General features: G+C 36.6%; 1 protein-coding gene across 2 annotated transcripts in view; it reads left to right on the plus strand.

Moving 5' to 3' along the window:
* The window catches only part of VPS4B (vacuolar protein sorting 4 homolog B), a 32040-nt gene that overhangs the window by 7452 nt on the left and 7484 nt on the right, over positions 1–17104 (plus strand). The window contains exons 2-9 of one of the 2 annotated variants that reach the window (XM_025886335.2): positions 1217–1435; positions 4133–4244; positions 5613–5769; positions 8680–8747; positions 11965–12084; positions 14808–14964; positions 15348–15496; positions 16003–16084. In XM_025886335.2, coding sequence (XP_025742120.1) covers positions 1217–1435; positions 4133–4244; positions 5613–5769; positions 8680–8747; positions 11965–12084; positions 14808–14964; positions 15348–15496; positions 16003–16084 — 1064 coding nt within the window. The remainder of the gene's footprint in view (positions 1–1216; positions 1436–4132; positions 4245–5612; positions 5770–8679; positions 8748–11964; positions 12085–14807; positions 14965–15347; positions 15497–16002; positions 16085–17104) is intronic. The other variant, XM_025886336.2, reaches the window with a different exon arrangement.

Below are 17104 nucleotides of genomic sequence, written 5' to 3' on the forward strand. Positions count from 1 at the left end.
TGTAGTCACCATACTGTATATTACATTCTTATGACTTACTTATTTTGTAATGAGAATTTTGTATCTTTGGACTCCCTTCACCTGTTTCACCTTTCCCCACTTCTTGTAACTACCAGTCTGTTCTCTGTATCTATGAGATTGGGGTTTTTTGTTTGTGGATTTTTTGTTGTTTAGATTTCACACATAAGTGAGATCATACAGTATTTGTCTTTCTCTGACTTACTTCATTTAGCAAAATGCCCTCAATCTATTTGTGTTGTCACAAATGCCAAGATTTCCCCTTTCTTATGGCTGAATAATATTCCATTGTATATGTATACCACATTCTCTTTATCCATTCATCTGTTTGTGTACAAGTAGGTTGTTTCCATATCTTGGCTATTTTAAATAATGCTGCAGTAAACATTGGGGTGCATATATTTTTTTGAGTTCAGGTTTTCATTTTCTCTGGGTAAATACTCAGGAGTGAAATTGCAGAATCATATGGTAGTTCTATTTGTAGTTTTTTGAGGAACCTCCATAGTGTTTTCCATAGTGACCGCACCAGTTATAATCCCATCAGCAGTGCACGAGGGTTCCCTTTTCTCCACATCCTCACCAAACTTGTTACTTCTTGTTTTATTGATAACAGCCCTTCTTACAGGTGTGAGGTGATAGCTCATTATAGTTTTGATTTGCATTTCCCTGATGATTAGTCATGTTGAATGCTGTTTCAGATACCTTTTAGGCATCTGTTATATCTGGAAAAACGTCTGTTCAGATCCTTTACCCATTTTTTAATTGGATTGCTTGGTTCTTTTGCTGTTGAGTTGTATGAGTTCTTTATATATTTTGGATATTAACCCCCTAGCAGATACACGATTTGCAAATATTTTCTCCTGTTCAGTAGGTCACCTTTTCATTTTGTTGATGGTTTCCTTTGCTGTGCAGAAGCTTTTTGGTTTGATGTGGTCCCACCTGTTTATTTTTGCTTTTATTGCCTTTGCTTTTGATTATCAAATCCAAAAAATCATCACCAAGACCAGAGTCCAAACTTACTTGCCTATATTTTCGTTAAGGAGTTTTATGGTTTCAGGTCTTATGTTCAAATCTTTAATCCATTTTGAGTTAATTTTCATGGATGGTGTAATACAGTAGGACAGTTTCATTGTTTTGCATGTTGCTGTCCAGTTTTCCCAACACCATTTCATTTTTAAAATTTACTTATTTACTTTAGAAAGAGAGAGCACGAGCAGGAGGGGCAGAGGGAGAGAGAGAATCCCAAGCAGACTCCGCTGAGCGTGGGGCACAACGCAGGGCCCAGTCCCATGACCCTGAGATCATGAGCCGAGCCAAAAGCAAGAGTCGGATGCCCGACCGACTGCACCACCCTGTCACCTCACCACTTATTGAAGAGACTGTCCTTTTCTCTTTGGATATCCTTGGCTCCTGTGTGGTAAATTAATTGACCATATATGTGTGTGGGTTTATTTCTGGGCTTTCTGTTCTGTTCCATTGATCTATGTGTCTGTTTTTATGCCAATACCATATTCTCATTTTATATATTGTGCTTTTTGGTATGTAGTTCCAGAACCCTTTGCCTAGCCCTGGATGCTAAAAATTCTCTGTGTTTTTCCTAAAGATTTTATAGTTTCACATTTTATATTTAAGTCTATAATCCATTGTGAGTTAATTTTTTTTTTTTTTTCAAATTAAATAGGCTAGAAGTCCAGGTACAGCATATCTCAGGTAGGTTCTAGCTCGGAGTTTTACCAGGCTGACATTAAGGTGTCTGCAGGGCTGCATTTTTGTTTGTTTTTGAAGGCTCTAGGGGTGGATGTATCTGCTTCTAAACACATTCAGGTTGTTGGCAGATTTCAGTTTCATGTGGTTGTCAGACTGAGGTTCTTTTTCTTGGTTGTCGGCTGAGGGTGATTCTCCCCCTGTAGAAGCCACCTGCATACTCTGACTTGTTGCCACTTTCTTCTTCCATCCAGTGTGGTTGGTTGAATTTTCATCCTGCTTCTGTTCTTTCTGACCTTTCCTTCTGCCTCTTATCTCCTACTTTGAACCAGAGAAAATTCTCTGCTTTTAAGAGCATATGTGATTTTTAGAAAGTTTTTATTTAAATTCCAGTTAGTTAATTAGTTTTGGGTGAACAATATAGTGAGATAATTTTTGTACAGAGTGGTTTAGGTCAAGATTCTCTGTCTCTGGGCACCTGTTGGGTGGCTCAGTCAGGTGAGGGTCTGACTTTTTTTTTTTTTTTAACATATAAAGTATATAGTGTATTATTTGTTTCAGGGGTACAGGTCTGTGATTCATCAGTCTTACACAATTCACAGCACTCACCATAGCACATACCCTCCCCAGTGTCACCCAGCCACCCCATCCCTCCCACTCCCCTCCCCTCCAGCAACCCTCAGTTTGTTTCCTGAGATTAAGAGTCTCTTACGGTTTGTCTCCTTCTCTGGTTTCGTCTTGTTTCATTTTTCCCTCCCTTCCCCTATGATCCTTTGTCTTGTTTCTCAAATTCCTGATATCACTGAGATGATATGATACTTGTCTTTCTCTGATTAATTTATTTCACTTAGCATAATACCCTCTAGTTCCATCCACATTGTGGCAAGATTTCATTTTTTGATGGCTGCATAATACTCCATTGTATATATATATACCACATCTTCTTTATCCATTCATCTGTTGATGGACAGCTAGGCTCTTTCCATAGTTTGGCTACTGTGGACATTGCTGCTATAAACATTGGGGTGCACGTACCCCTTCGGATCACTACATTTGTATCTTTGGGGTAAATACCCAGTAGTGCAGTTGCTGGGTCATATGGTAGCTCTATTTTCAACTGTTAGAGGAACCTCCATACTGTTTTCCAGAGTGGCTGCACCAGCTTGCATTCCCACCAACAGTGTAGGAGGGTTCCCCTTTCTCCGCATCCCCACCAACATCTGTTGTTTCCTGACTTGTTAATTTTAGCCACTCTGACTGGTGTGAGGTGGTATCTCATTGAGGTTTTGATTTCTATTTCCCTGATGCTGAGGATGTGAAGCACTTTTTCATGGGTCTTTTGGTCATTTGGATGTCTTCTTTGCAGAAATACCTGTTCATGTCTTCTGCCCAGGGTCTGACTCTTGATCTCAGCTCAGGTCTTGATCTCAGGTTTGTGAGTTCAAGCCCCGTGTTGGGCTCCATGCTGGGCGTGGAGCCTGCTTTAAAAAACAAACAAAAAAAAAAGATGCTCAGTCTCTGTGTTTTGGGTTTTTTTTCTTACAGATGTCTAATTGCTCCAGCACTGGTTCTTCCACCATTAACTTGGTTTTGCATATTTGTATGGATCTATTTCCGGAGTTTTTGTTTTTGTTTTTTTTTTTAATTCTACACAAAAGCCCATGTTCATTATAGGCATCTTTAAAAGATGTGAAAAAGCAGAAAAAGAAAAAGTTGAGTCTTATCAAAGACAGCCTCTCTTAAATTTTCTTTCCGTCCTTTTCCTGGGGTATTTTTGTTCATCCTTGCTGTTTCAGATAGGAATAGGGTTATTTGAATGATCCTCTAATAATTTATTGTGTAACATCTTTTTGCTGCTTAAAATTCAAGCTTTCCGGTTTTATTTTGTTTTGTTTTAAAGACCCCTCTGGTTACTATCTTGGTTCAGTTAACCTTGTAGATAATTACTGGATTAAAAGATTTGGGTATTTTCAAATTCTTGATATTTCATTGCCCCACTGCTTCTGAGGGGGTTTTATACCATTTATATTTTACTATTGTTATGTACTTTATCTATAACAGCAGTGGATTTTTGAGAATTTCCCTGAATGATTTTAACATGAATTTTCATAATATTCAGATATTCCTTACTAGCTCTTAGCTTGACTTCCGTTGAATGAAAATTGTATGAGAATCTTAGTGATTAGTACTGGATAAAGTAGAAATCAGATAGCATTTACCCGTATAACAAATGTAGTTTACATTTTATAAATCATTACAATTTATAATAACATGCAATTGAGATTTAGAGAAAACAGATGGGTTTGTTTTAAGCTTGCTTTTATTAAAAAAAAAACTTTCAGTATGAACATTTACTTCAAAGTAATGCTTATGTGATTTTGATGGTATGATTTTGCCTCCCTTCAAACAGAAAGCAATAGATCTTGCTGGCAAAGCAGCCCAGGAAGACAAAGCTGGGAACTATGAGGAAGCTCTTCAACTCTACCAACACGCTGTTCAGTATTTTCTTCATATAGTTAAATGTAAGGTCATGGTTTGCTTTTTATTTTAAAACGTTAAAGGAAAAGATTATTCTATTTCATTTATAAAAATTGAAGTACAGTGCCAGAAAATTCTAAACCATCCATTTGCAAAAAACTCCCCCTAGCTTGTTAGTAATTTTTGAGTATTCAGCAAACAAGTGTGCACAGTTACCATAGTTAATTATTACTTTGTATGTCTAAGCATATTAAAATACCACATAGTCAATGGAAATAGTTTTTTATTGGTAATGTACTCAGATTATGTATGAACCTCACATTTTCTAAGCATCTCTGAAAATACTCTTTTAAGTACATTAAAAAAAATAGGTTGGGAAACATTTTATTTGTATATTTTCAAAATATGTATTGCATGTTTCCCATGTGCCAGGTATTGTAGACACTGGAATACAGCAGTGAGGGGAAAATGGGTAAAAAACACTGTCTTTCTTGATCTTAAATCTAATGCTGAGCATTTGAAAACAGTGTCTTTCTTAAAGTTATTTTTTTTTTTTAAGATTTTATTTATGTATTTGACAGAGAGACACAGCAAAAGAGGGAACACAAGCAGGAGGAGCAGGAGAGGGAGAAGCAGGCTTCCCACGGAGCAGGGAGCCCAATGCGGGGCTCGATCCTAGGACCTTGAGATCATGACCTGAACCAAAGGCAGACGCTTAATGACTGAGCCACCCAGGCGCCCCTCTTAAAGTTATTTTTAAATAACAGTTTTAGTATTTGAATAACTCAGGATTTTCTTTTGAGCTCCATTTCATTTTGAGGTTTTTCTGTCAAATAAAAGTGAAACTAAGAATGAATCATAACATAAGATATGTGGGGCTAGTCCCATGCACTGCACGTCCTGCCGAAGTCTGCTTTTGAAATTGCTTTCACAGAGACCTTTATGTAGTAAAATTACAATATTAGTAGTACATATAATATATGGGATTCTGTCATTTTTTTTGCTATGAAATAAAGTTTATGTAGACATTAATGGAAATGGTTAATATTACTTCTGTTTGTCTTATAATTGGTTTTGTATGAGACAAGCAGCTTTCAACTATCTGCACAAAATGTTATGGGAAGAATATAAAACCCAAAGAATATTAAACAATTTCTTATTATTTAACATTAACTTAAAATATCCTAGTGTCTTGCTCAGATCTTTTTTCTGACTCAGACCCACTCTTGGCCTCCAACCATGCTGGAGGCAGCAGAGAAGAGTTGATGATCATTGGTTATGATGAGCTAGGGATGCTCTTCCTCCCTCCCCCAAAATAGATTATCCTTGTCTCAGAATTGTGTCTAGGTTTAAACCTGTCTGTTTAAACCCAGAATACTAATGGAAAAATCTCTCTCATTTCCCTTTAATAGATGAAGCGCAGGGTGATAAAGCCAAGCAAAGTATCAGGGCAAAGTGTACAGAATATCTTGATAGAGCAGAAAAACTAAAGGAGTACCTGAAAAAGAAAGAGAAAAATCCACAGAAGCCAGTGAAAGAGGGACAGCCAAGTCCAGCTGACGAGAAGGGGTATGTATTTTAGAGTGTTAGATTTTATTATATCTAATTAAAAGATAAAATGACATTTAATTTGTGAAATCAGTTTCTTTTGTTTAAACAAGGTGTTGGCAATCCATGACTCATAGGCCAAATCTGACCTGCTGCCTGTTTTTGTAAATAGTTTTATTGGAACATAGTCTCTGATGTCTAAAAAATGAAACTCTGGGATGGAGTTATCTGGCCTGGTTGAGTTTGAGGCAGGAGGTTCTGGTTCATGTTAGAGGATGTGATACTCATAGTTCATGGGATGCAGTGGCACAAGTTAGATAACCTCCTGTGGTCACTAGGAATGGAGTGTCTTTTGAAGGCAGTACTTCAGGGCCTCTGTGGCTATTACCAAAGGCCATTTTGAAGGACATAGGAATATAAGAACTAGAGTCCACAATAGCCAAACTATGGAAAGAGCCAAGATGTCCATCGACAGATGAATGGATAAAGATGTGGTGTGTATATACACAATGGAATATTATGCAGCCATCAAAAGGAATGAAATCTTGCCATTTGCAATGATGTGGATGGAACTGGAGGGTGTTATGCTGAGCGAAGTAAGTCAATCAGAGAAAGACATGTATCATACGATCTCACTGATACGAGGAATTCTTAATCTCAGGAAACAAACTGAGGGTTGCTGGAGTGGTGGGGGGGTGGGAGGGATGGGGTGGCTGGGTGATAGACATTGGGGAGGGTATGTGCTATGGTGAGCGCTGTGAATTGTGCAAGACTGTTGAATCACAGACCTGTACCCCTGAAACAAATAATACATTATGTGTTTAAAAAAAAGAAGAAGAAGAAGATAGCAGGAAGGGAAAAATGAAGGGGGGAAATCGGAGGGGGAGACGAACCATGAGAGACGATGGACTCTGAGAAACCAACTGAGGGTTCTAGAGGGGAGGTGGGTGGGGGGTTGGGTTAGCCTGGTGATGGGTATTAAAGAGGGCACGTTCTGCATGGAGCACTGGGTGTTACGCACAAACAATGAATCATGGAACACTACACCAAAAACTAATGACGTAATATACAGTGATTAACATAACATAATGAAGTAAAAAATTAAAAAAAAAAAAACAAAAAACTAGAGTTGACCACATGGGAGAGTTTGAAGGGAATTGCAAGCACAAGATTTTATATTCTCTCTTCAGGACATGGTCAGGAAACCAGGGAGTTCTTGTGACACCTAAGAATATTTTTATCTTCTGCACCTACAGCATTGACATTACAAAAATCAGACCCCAGCTAATCCTACGGATTGTTGAATTTCAACATAGAGTCAACGTTAGGGTTTCTTATGTGAAGGTTGGGCCATTTAATGGAAGACTGGGTCTCCAAAATTAAAATGAAACTTGTGAAAAATTTCATTAACCTCAAGTGCCTGGAACCCCTACTCTTCCTGAGACTCCCTTGCCAGCAGAAATGTCCTCTCCTCCCTGTGAGTTGAGGCTTCTCTGGTCTTGCTTGAAGACCCTGTGTTCTCCCCTCCTGAGATGGCTACCTAACGGGGGTGGGGGGGGTGGGTGCCAATTCTGTATTGAATAGCAGGGCCACCTTGGCTAATTTTTAACAAAAAGGGGCTTGTTATAGAGTATTGACGTTATAGATTTGAGGTGAGGGCAGGGAATCAAGCTTGGATTCCATATCGTTAGGAGAAATGCCCACCTCCACCAGGGTGGTTCTGGTAGGGATCCCACTGCTGCCAACACCCCTGTCAAGGCCTTCTGATGCCAGGAAGGGGCCAGTAGGACGTCTGCCACAGGTCCCTCAGCACGCCAGGGCTTTCACTCGAAGGGATGGTCTCCTCTCATGCAGCTGCCACCTCAGTTCCTGCCTCCACCTTCTTGGAGGAACTTAGGTCTCATGTGGGGCCCGAGCTGCAGGGAAGCCCGGAAAGGGCAACTTTTTGTAAGTACAGTCTTTATTGTAGAAGAACGCCTGGTAGAACAAGGTTGGAGTGAATGTCAAGTGGATCAGTTGGCAGTCTCTGCCCAACCCATAAGCCCACTATCCTATGATGAACAAGCCAATCCCATTTTGGGGGAAAATCTGTCAAGCTTTTAAGTCTCCCTTTATATGTTCTATGTAAAAAATGATGCAATGCCATATTTTTTACTTTATCACTTTTTCATTCCACGTTGTATTATAAACATCTCAGTAAACTGTTTCTACAACATCATTTTTAAAGATTGCAGCGTAGTCTATCATATGCAACGTAGTCTCTCCCCATAATTGAACATACTTTATTTCTAATTTTTCCCTTTTGGGAATAGTGTGAGCATGATTATCCTTGTAGTCAAATATTTGAACTCCTTTTAAATTATTTTTTCACAATAAATTCTCAGATATGAAATATCTGGGTTGATTTATTGTCTTTTGGTCTCAGTTCGTTTTCATCAATAGCTTCATCTATTCTCTGGATCTCCCAGACTAAGGATTATAGACCTTTATACCTTAAATAATTAATATTCTGGGTTTTTCTCTCCTGGATATGGCTTCTCATTCTGATACATAGTTTGCCTGGTTTGGTATTTCCATGTTGTTCACAGCTCTCCTGTAATTCATCTTAAGTCTTTTGTGGAATGAGGCGTGGGGGCATGCATTTATGAATTTGTACATACATAGGTATGTCATGGGAATTTGGAGCTGGTTCCTGACTTCATTCTGGTCTTTTTGCCCCTTTCCTGTTCATGATTCCGTATTGATGGGTAATATGCCTGCTTACTATTTTATTTAATATACTCTTAAAAGTAATAAAATAAGCATAACTTTTAATGTGAATGTCTTATTTTGCCACTTAAGTTACAGATTTCAGATTAATTTTTCCTTCATTTTTGCCTTATTTTGATAGCAATGAGTGATCATTTGAATATATTAAATTCTTTTTATTAGGAATGACAGTGATGGGGAAGGAGAATCTGATGATCCTGAAAAAAAGAAACTACAGAATCAACTTCAAGGTTGCTTTAGATTTCATTTTTAAATTTACTATCTTATTTTTTTAAAAACCTCATAGTGAATTGTCTATTTGAATTATTTTTTCCCCCTCTATTCAAATGAGGTTCAAGAACTGGCTTTGGTTCCCAGTGGTCACATGCTGACTTTGTCAGTTTTCATAGGATTTGCTGTATAGGGTGTCTACTAAGTTGGTTTTTCCCATGTAGTAAAAACATTGTTTGGTTTTATATGTGCCTTAAAAAACCTGTCAGTCAACTTACTCTTTTTCATTTTGTCTTATTTGCCCCCTTTTAGAAAAAGTAGCATTTACACTACTAGCCACATTATAAAATCTGACAGTATTAAAATTTCCAAATTGTCAGAGGAACAGAATAAATTGGGACTCATACTTGGCTTTTATTGCTATTGCTGTAGCTGATTCATTGATGGTTTATTTCATGTTTCCAGACCTTTCTCATCTATGTTTTATAATATTTCAGTGTCGCCATTTACATTTATCTCTTCAGCTTTCTGTTTTTACCTTCCAGAACTCTAGAAGTCTTTCATTCTCCTGTGCGTGTAGTATAGTGACATGATGAGAGGTATGGATTTTGGTTCCGTTCAGATCTGGAGTCCCCTCCAGGGCCCGCTGCGGAAAAGCGGTCTGATCTTGGGCAGGTTCCCGAACCTCTCAGAGTAGAAGACCCCAGCTCTAAAATGGAAATTACTAATACCTTCATTTCTGGGCAGTTAGAAGATTATGACAGTGTAAAAACTGCCAATGTTATATCTGACAAATTTTAGGGCCTCAGTAAACATTAGTAGCTGTATGTATCTAAAATTGCACCTGTTTAATTGCTGGCTTTTACTGAGATTTGATTGTCTTTTGATATGTTAGCTGATGACTTTTTGAGTTGAATTTTATGTATTTTGCTCATTTGAATCTTGCCAAATAGAATGCATAACTGGGAAGGATTTCCATTATAGAGGCACAGCTGGGTTAGTGAATGGTGAATATATCTAGCTTAGCCAGTCCTTTAACCTTGCTGTACCAACTAGTCTCTTCATTTTTATTCTAGTTTTGGTTTTACCAGCCCCACTGGGGTATATAGGAGAATACTATAAGGTTAATATCTTGAAAGCACTACAGTTAGTGAGGTTAATTTATAAATGAGAACTTCAAAGGTGGATGACGTCCAAAAGGAAAAGCTGAGTTTCTGCTGCCACACCACCACCGCCTGGAACAGTGTGGGCACACACTTTGTAGTCCGTTTTGCTGGACAACCCAGCGGTCTGTGCCAGGTGGCCTTAATTCGATTGTAAGGCAAAAGATGTTTTTTTCCTGTCCTTTTGGTTTTGTTTCCCTCTCTCCCCCAGAAAGTAAAAACTGGAGTGTATCTTTAGTCTTGGAAAAGATACAAGCCCGTTTTTAATAGAGAATTTTTCTTTAAAATCAGTAATGATAAGAACCAGAGATGTATAAAAATACAAATGCCGAAAATATTTAAATGAGGAAATTTATTTGGAATTTCAGGATGAAGTGGAGTATGGAAGGAGTCCTAGCCTTTCATATCTCAGAGTCCTTTTTTCTATCTTTTCATTTAATAGTTTGCTCATGGATTTCACTGTATGATATCCTTTTTTGAATTTTTCCTCTTTTTTTCTGAAAGAGTATTTTAAATCTTTTACTTCTGTTTTAAGTTATGACTTTAAGTATAGTATTTGATTATTAAAATTAAAGAATATATGATTTGAGTTTTTTGTTAGCTCTTTTGATGCTCAGTGACTTTTGAGGTTTAATAACGTGAGTGTAATCAAAGACTGGATAAATTTATATAATTGGAAACATATCATTTGGCTTTTATTCCCAATAATCCCTCTCCCCTTTTTAATTACTACTTTTATTAATACTACTTTTATGTAAATAATCTTGTGTCACTAAACATTCCAAAGTGACCTTTAAACTTCAAAAAGTATTAGTTATATGTGAAGATAAGTTTTGGCATAATTAGAAAATCCATACTTAGAAAAAACTTCAGTTTACCAGATGCTGCTGATACAGAAAGTAAATTTACTTTTCTTTTTTAACTATCACAAAATCCTATCAGATGATGTAAATATCTCCTCACATAGGGTTACTAAACTGAATGGAACATAGAAAAGAAGAAGTGAATTGGCTTTAATTTATACTTAATGTGAACTTTTAGAATGCAGGAAGTATTTATGGTTTCATTTAATTTTAATCTGTAGCTAAGGATTTTCATAAGTAGGTTGTGTAATATAACTACTCTTATAATAATAAATGATGTTTTGTAGCAAGAAGAAATACCCATAAAACTAACTTCATTGGTAATCAGTGAATTGTGTAAGTGGTGATGTTTTGCTGTACTTAAAACAATTCCTTATCACCTTAGAACCAGCTTTTGGAAAAGCTTTTGATAAAAGAGGATTCAAAAAACTTTTGCCAGTAAACTATATTAGAAGAAACCTTTTATAGACTCACTGCAACAAGTGCTGGGGCTTCTGAATATATTGTATTGAAAAACTAAATCATTTAGATAACTTTTTAATGTGCAAAAATTGTAAGTAGGTCTATTTATAGGCTCCAAAGAAAATTTGGCAAATCTCAGGAAAGTATTGCAGATCTCCAGGAGCACATTGTCTCTCTCTCCATCATCCCCTCCCTCCCATTTTCTCTACTATTTATCTATCCGTCTGTCGGTCTGTGTGTCTAAGTTCTTAAGTATCTTTTCCTTTTGGTGCTTAAGGAGAGCATTAGATCACTGGGTATTTTTGTTAAGAAAAAAGTAGATCAGCCCCCATTGAACAGGTACTTTTAATACTTCAGAATCAGTTCATTCAAACATTGTAACCACTTGATGTAATGCTTGGTGCTTTATCAAACACTCTAATATTCATTATGTCATTTGATCCCTCCACTGACCCATCTTAAGTAGTTTGGGCAGACAGTATTCTTTTCATTTCATGGTGAGGAAGCGGAAATCGGAAAGTTAAGTGACCTACCCTAGTTTAGCCAGTCACCCAGCCCAGCTTTCTGACAGCCGCTGACTCCGCCCCAACAGCTACTTCCTAATCACACAGTTTCAAGAAGGTTTTAAATAGATAAAACTTTTTCAGACAATTTTACAATGTATTTCTTGAATGTCATTATTTCATGTTGTCTTCTATGTTTGATGGAATAATCTTACTTAATTTAAAGATGACGTACTTCTCTTGTAGGTGCCATTGTTATAGAGCGACCAAATGTGAAATGGAGTGATGTTGCTGGTCTCGAAGGAGCTAAAGAAGCACTTAAAGAGGCTGTGATATTGCCTATTAAATTCCCTCATCTTTTTACAGGTGAGATGACTGTTACATAGGTTTTCTGATGATTGTTTTAAATTTAACATTGACGACTGAGAGCATTGTGAATTTTTGTCACCATATTATAAGTTAGCACCTTAATAAATTCTGTTATAAGGCAGTGATATACCTCTACACAAAAGTCTTTATTTCATACACATATTTGTAGTATACACATATTGCCAAAAACCTAAATGTCAGCCAGTAGGGCAAAGGGTAAATCACCAGCATGCAGCAGAATACTGTGCACTCGTTCAGTTAGAGGGTGCGTCTACATTAAGAAATTTAGATCTATGTTATAATTGACATGAAAGAATGTCCACATATATATATAAAGATCAAAACACAAGCTATGAACATGTGTAGTATGACTCTACATTTGTGAAATAAATGTGTGTGCTGAGAAGTAAATGTAGACAGACTGACAAAAATGCTAATGTTATACCTAGAAGATAAGATGATGGGTTTGAACTTTCATCCGAAGTTTTTACAGTGGCCACGTGCTAGTTTGATCAGAGTTTTTCCCGTTTCTTACAAAGCGGAGCAAGAATTATTTAACATTTTCAGACGAAGTACCTGTCCTCTAGGGCAGCTCGTTCTCACCGTGAGGAGACTATTGCTAACACAACCATCTGGGTATAGTTGAAGTTCCAGCTCTAGCAGCAGCTGATTTGTCTGTGCTGAACCATTCCTTCCATTGTCCTTTTTGTAACTGATAGCCTGCCTGTGTGGTGATGTGGCTATACCCACAGCGTAACCGTGAAACAGGCTGTCCCTTTTAGAAACAAGCTGCTTTATGTAGAGAGCAAATCTGTGGTGTTGGCCTCAACCTGAACAGGTCCAGAAAGTGATGTCATATAGAGGAGTGATGAGCAAAGACCCTGTGAGCCACTAAGGGTCCGCCAAGCAAGGTATGACTTACAACCTAACTTCAGAAATATGAAATAACAGTGTAAAAGTTGATATCGTGATCCTGTAAAGGCACAAAAGTATGGGTGAGCTCATTTTCTATTACTTACACCAGTGTTTTCCAAACACAAGTCATGTATGTATCTTCCTTATGATTATTTCCATATACGTGTACCATTATTTTAAATATGTAAATATTTTTAAATATTTTTCTTTAAATCACTCACTTTTAGAGCATATTTTTATTAAAGTACAGCATAAATATACAGAGACCAGCAGGAACCTAAAAATGTTCAGCTTCACAAATTATCAGAAAGTCAGTGCATCTACGTAATCATCATCACAAAGATCAAGAAATGATACCAGAAACCCACAAGTCCCTCTGCCAGATCTTTCCTCTGCGAAGGTGATCACTCTCTTGACTCCCCCTAACACCATAGATGGTTTTGCCTGTATTTGAACTTACAAATCATCTTTCTTGTTTTTCTGTAGTAACTCCATTTTAAAAGATTGCTTTGTTTCTACTCTAAATAGAAAAATTTGTATTTTTCTAATACACATTTTAAGAATGATTTAAATAAAAAGTATTTGTATACTACCTGAAAAGCACTTCCTATGCCACCAGTCATATATACCGCACTTAAGGGAACACTGACTTACAATTGCAGACATTTAAAATAGGAAGATAGAACTCAAGTCAAAGTTGAGGGTTTCATAACAATAAATACAACAGTATTTAGTTCTGCCATTAGTAATCTACATGTCATTCTTCTGTAGATACCATGTACCCATCCATAGTTTGAACCTAGAATTTTTTAAATGTATATTTGATATTTTTTTGCCAGATGTAACTCAATGTTTTATTTCAGGCAGTATTGTGATTTCTTATTAGGAAAATGGAAATACAAAGAGTTAATTTGTTCACTTGTTATATTTTGGCAAAACTAGGATTTCAGGGAGTCTCCTCATCATTACCCAACCACCTTGAATATGCTCTCTGTAATAATAACCTGCGCTTCCTTGTGGATCAGGAATTGAATAGAACTTTGTGAGGGATCAGTCAGACTGTGTTAGTTTCATTCCTCCAAAATATTTAAAAGACTAATATTCTTAATATTAAAGAATCAAAATATTTTATAAGAAATATAAATATTTAAAAGAAAATGTTTCCAGCTGCCCTTGCCCTGTGGATCTAGTTTATCCTACTGTATTCTGATATTGAGTATTGCACACAGCAGACAATCAGGAAGTACCTTTTAACTGAACGATTCTGCCCTTACTAGACTATAAGCCCATGGAGGGCAGAGATCCTTTTGTATTCAAGGTTCTTGGTCTATACATTGTGGTTTTAGTACATAGTGGTTGAATGAATGAGTGAAGTAAATGAACTTCCTGTTAGAAGGATTGTATCTATGTAAACATACTTGACAAAGTGTTCCCCAGAAAAAGCAAATAAGAGGGGCGCCTGGGTGACTCATTCGGTTAAGTGTCTGCCTTCGGCTCAGGTCATGATCCCAGGGTCCTGGGATTGAGTCCCACATCAAGCTCCTTGCTCAGTGGGAAGCCTGCTTCTCCCTCTCCCACTCCCCCTGCTTGTGTTCTCTCATTCTCTCTCTCTCAAATAAAGTCTTTTAAAAAAAAGAAAAAGCAAATGAGCTACTTCTGTTTTATTTATTTAAAAGTTTTTTTTTTTTCTTCTGATAGCTGTAGAGTGAAAACCTCTTCACAGTATTCTTCAGTATGGATGATGTCTCTGGTAACAAATTAACAGTCTTGAGATTCTCATGTTATTTTTCTAATGCAAATTTTAGGCAAGAGAACGCCTTGGAGAGGAATTCTGTTATTTGGGCCGCCTGGAACAGGAAAGTCCTATTTAGCCAAAGCTGTAGCAACAGAAGCAAACAACTCCACGTTTTTCTCAATATCTTCCTCTGACCTTGTCTCAAAGTGGCTAGGTGAAAGTGAAAAGTAAGTAGTAAGTTGATTTTTTTTTTTTTTTTTTTAGTTTCTCTTTGCCTGGTAATTGTTATATCAGTCTATAAATTAATAGGCTTATATCATTCATAGGTATTCAGAGAAGTGACATAAGTATTCATTTCTGTGTCAGATCAGTCCCTAGTTTGAAATTCATTTCATAGGGAAAAGATAGCATATGTACAGTTACATATACTATAGTTTAGTAAATCATAAACTGAATCATCCAATTGTAGGATTCTTATTTTCTGGACCCAAAACATGATTGGACTTTAGAGTTCTTATAATACTGTATATATTCTGTTTTAGTGTTCTTTATTAAGTCATGTGTCATTTACTATTTTTTTAAAAAACTGAAAGCTTTTACTTATTTTTAGGCTAGTTAAGAACTTATTCCAACTTGCTAGAGAGAATAAACCTTCCATTATCTTCATTGATGAAATTGATTCTCTCTGCGGCTCAAGGAGTGAAAATGAAAGCGAGGCTGCCCGTAGAATTAAGACGGAGTTCCTAGTTCAAATGCAAGGTAGGGGTACTGACTTCTAAAATAGTTTCTATTTATTTTATAACTGCTATTATCATAATAATGGAAAAAATTCAAGCCGAATTTCTCCATTTTAGCAGACTAAGTGTTCTCACTGTGCCATGTTTCATTCTGATTGTCCTACACATGCACACAAAGTCTGCACCCCGTTGTAATCATCTGTAGGATTCTGGCATAAACAATAAGGAGATGCGCATATTCACTTATAACCTACCAGGAACACTATCAGTGAAAGAATGTGTAGACTTCAAATGAAATCTTTTGAGAAGAATATGAATAGTATTTGTCCATAGTCTAGCAAATTTGATTCTTGGAAATATTTGCATCATATTTGAATAATGTGATATTTGATTAAAGACAGTTTTTTCAGAGAGAGACTCTCAAGATGAGGCACTTTAACATTAAAACACTACATTCTTAACATATAGATGAGGTTCAAAGAACACTAAAATGACAAATTACTTAAAATATTACGTATTTTGATGCAGGCGTTGGTATAGACAATGATGGAATTTTGGTTCTGGGAGCTACAAATATACCCTGGGTTCTGGATTCTGCCATTAGAAGAAGGTATGATGATACAATGAAGATCTTATTTCTCACTGCAGATGTAGTAAGTCAGTGACAGTTCCCTTTTTGTTCATTGAAGAGGCATTCTGACAACTTTTCAGAATTTTTTTGATGTACTCTAACCCTGTTGCCCCCTGCGTTGGGGGAAGAGAGGCAGGCATTTGTTTGCTTACTTGCTTGCTATATTGAAGATATGAGATTTTCGTATACAGAATCTTTCACGTTGGAAAATATATTACCTAATGCTTTTAATTCTAATTAAGCTTAGTGTAAGGCACTGATGCTTCAGAAATGTACAAATGTAGCTTGGTATTTCAATGGGAAACATTCACATAAAATTTTAGCAAAATGACAATCATATAAGTTAAAGTATGATAGACAACCAAGATATATTTTCATTAAAACTTTATAATTTTTAAATTACATGTTGAACTTGAGCTCCAGGAAAGGTATACGGACTTGTTACTTTTCATGCACACTGTTCCCTATTTCATTCATTGAATTTTGCATGGTAAAAATTAGCACCAGTTCTTGCCACTTTTATCCCATTCACTTGATGGTTTGCCAGGATGCTAGGTTACCATCCAGTATTAAGAAAGGAGATCTGCTGGTTATTTTTGAAAAATGGCCTAATTCTAAACCCATCTCTAGAAATAACGGAAATTTAAAATTCTCATAGCCACAGAGAGTTACCTCAAGAACTAAAAGTCTTCACAGCCACTTAAATTTTCCCTCGTTGCTTCCTCCCTACCCAAATGCTGAAATTCTGAGAAGGCAAGCAAAGTTACTGTTAATAAAAACAGTGTTTACTTATGAACTACTAGAATTATTTATCCTGAATGTACCTTTTATAATAAAGTGGACATTTTGTGTAGACATAGGTTTATTAGATAAGATTTTGAGTAGCTTTACCGTTTTGAATTTAGAGAATTATTTTGCCCTCTCTTATTTCATATGATTAACCATACTAATCCCTGGATCAGGAGTTCAGAGTATGATTCTATGAGAAGCTAATCTTGT

The sequence above is a fragment of the Callorhinus ursinus genome, unplaced genomic scaffold (assembly GCF_003265705.2).
Source record: "Callorhinus ursinus isolate GAN/ISIS: 27379988/994484 unplaced genomic scaffold, GSC_fseal_2.0 scaffold11, whole genome shotgun sequence".
Taxonomy (NCBI): Eukaryota; Metazoa; Chordata; class Mammalia; order Carnivora; family Otariidae; genus Callorhinus; species Callorhinus ursinus.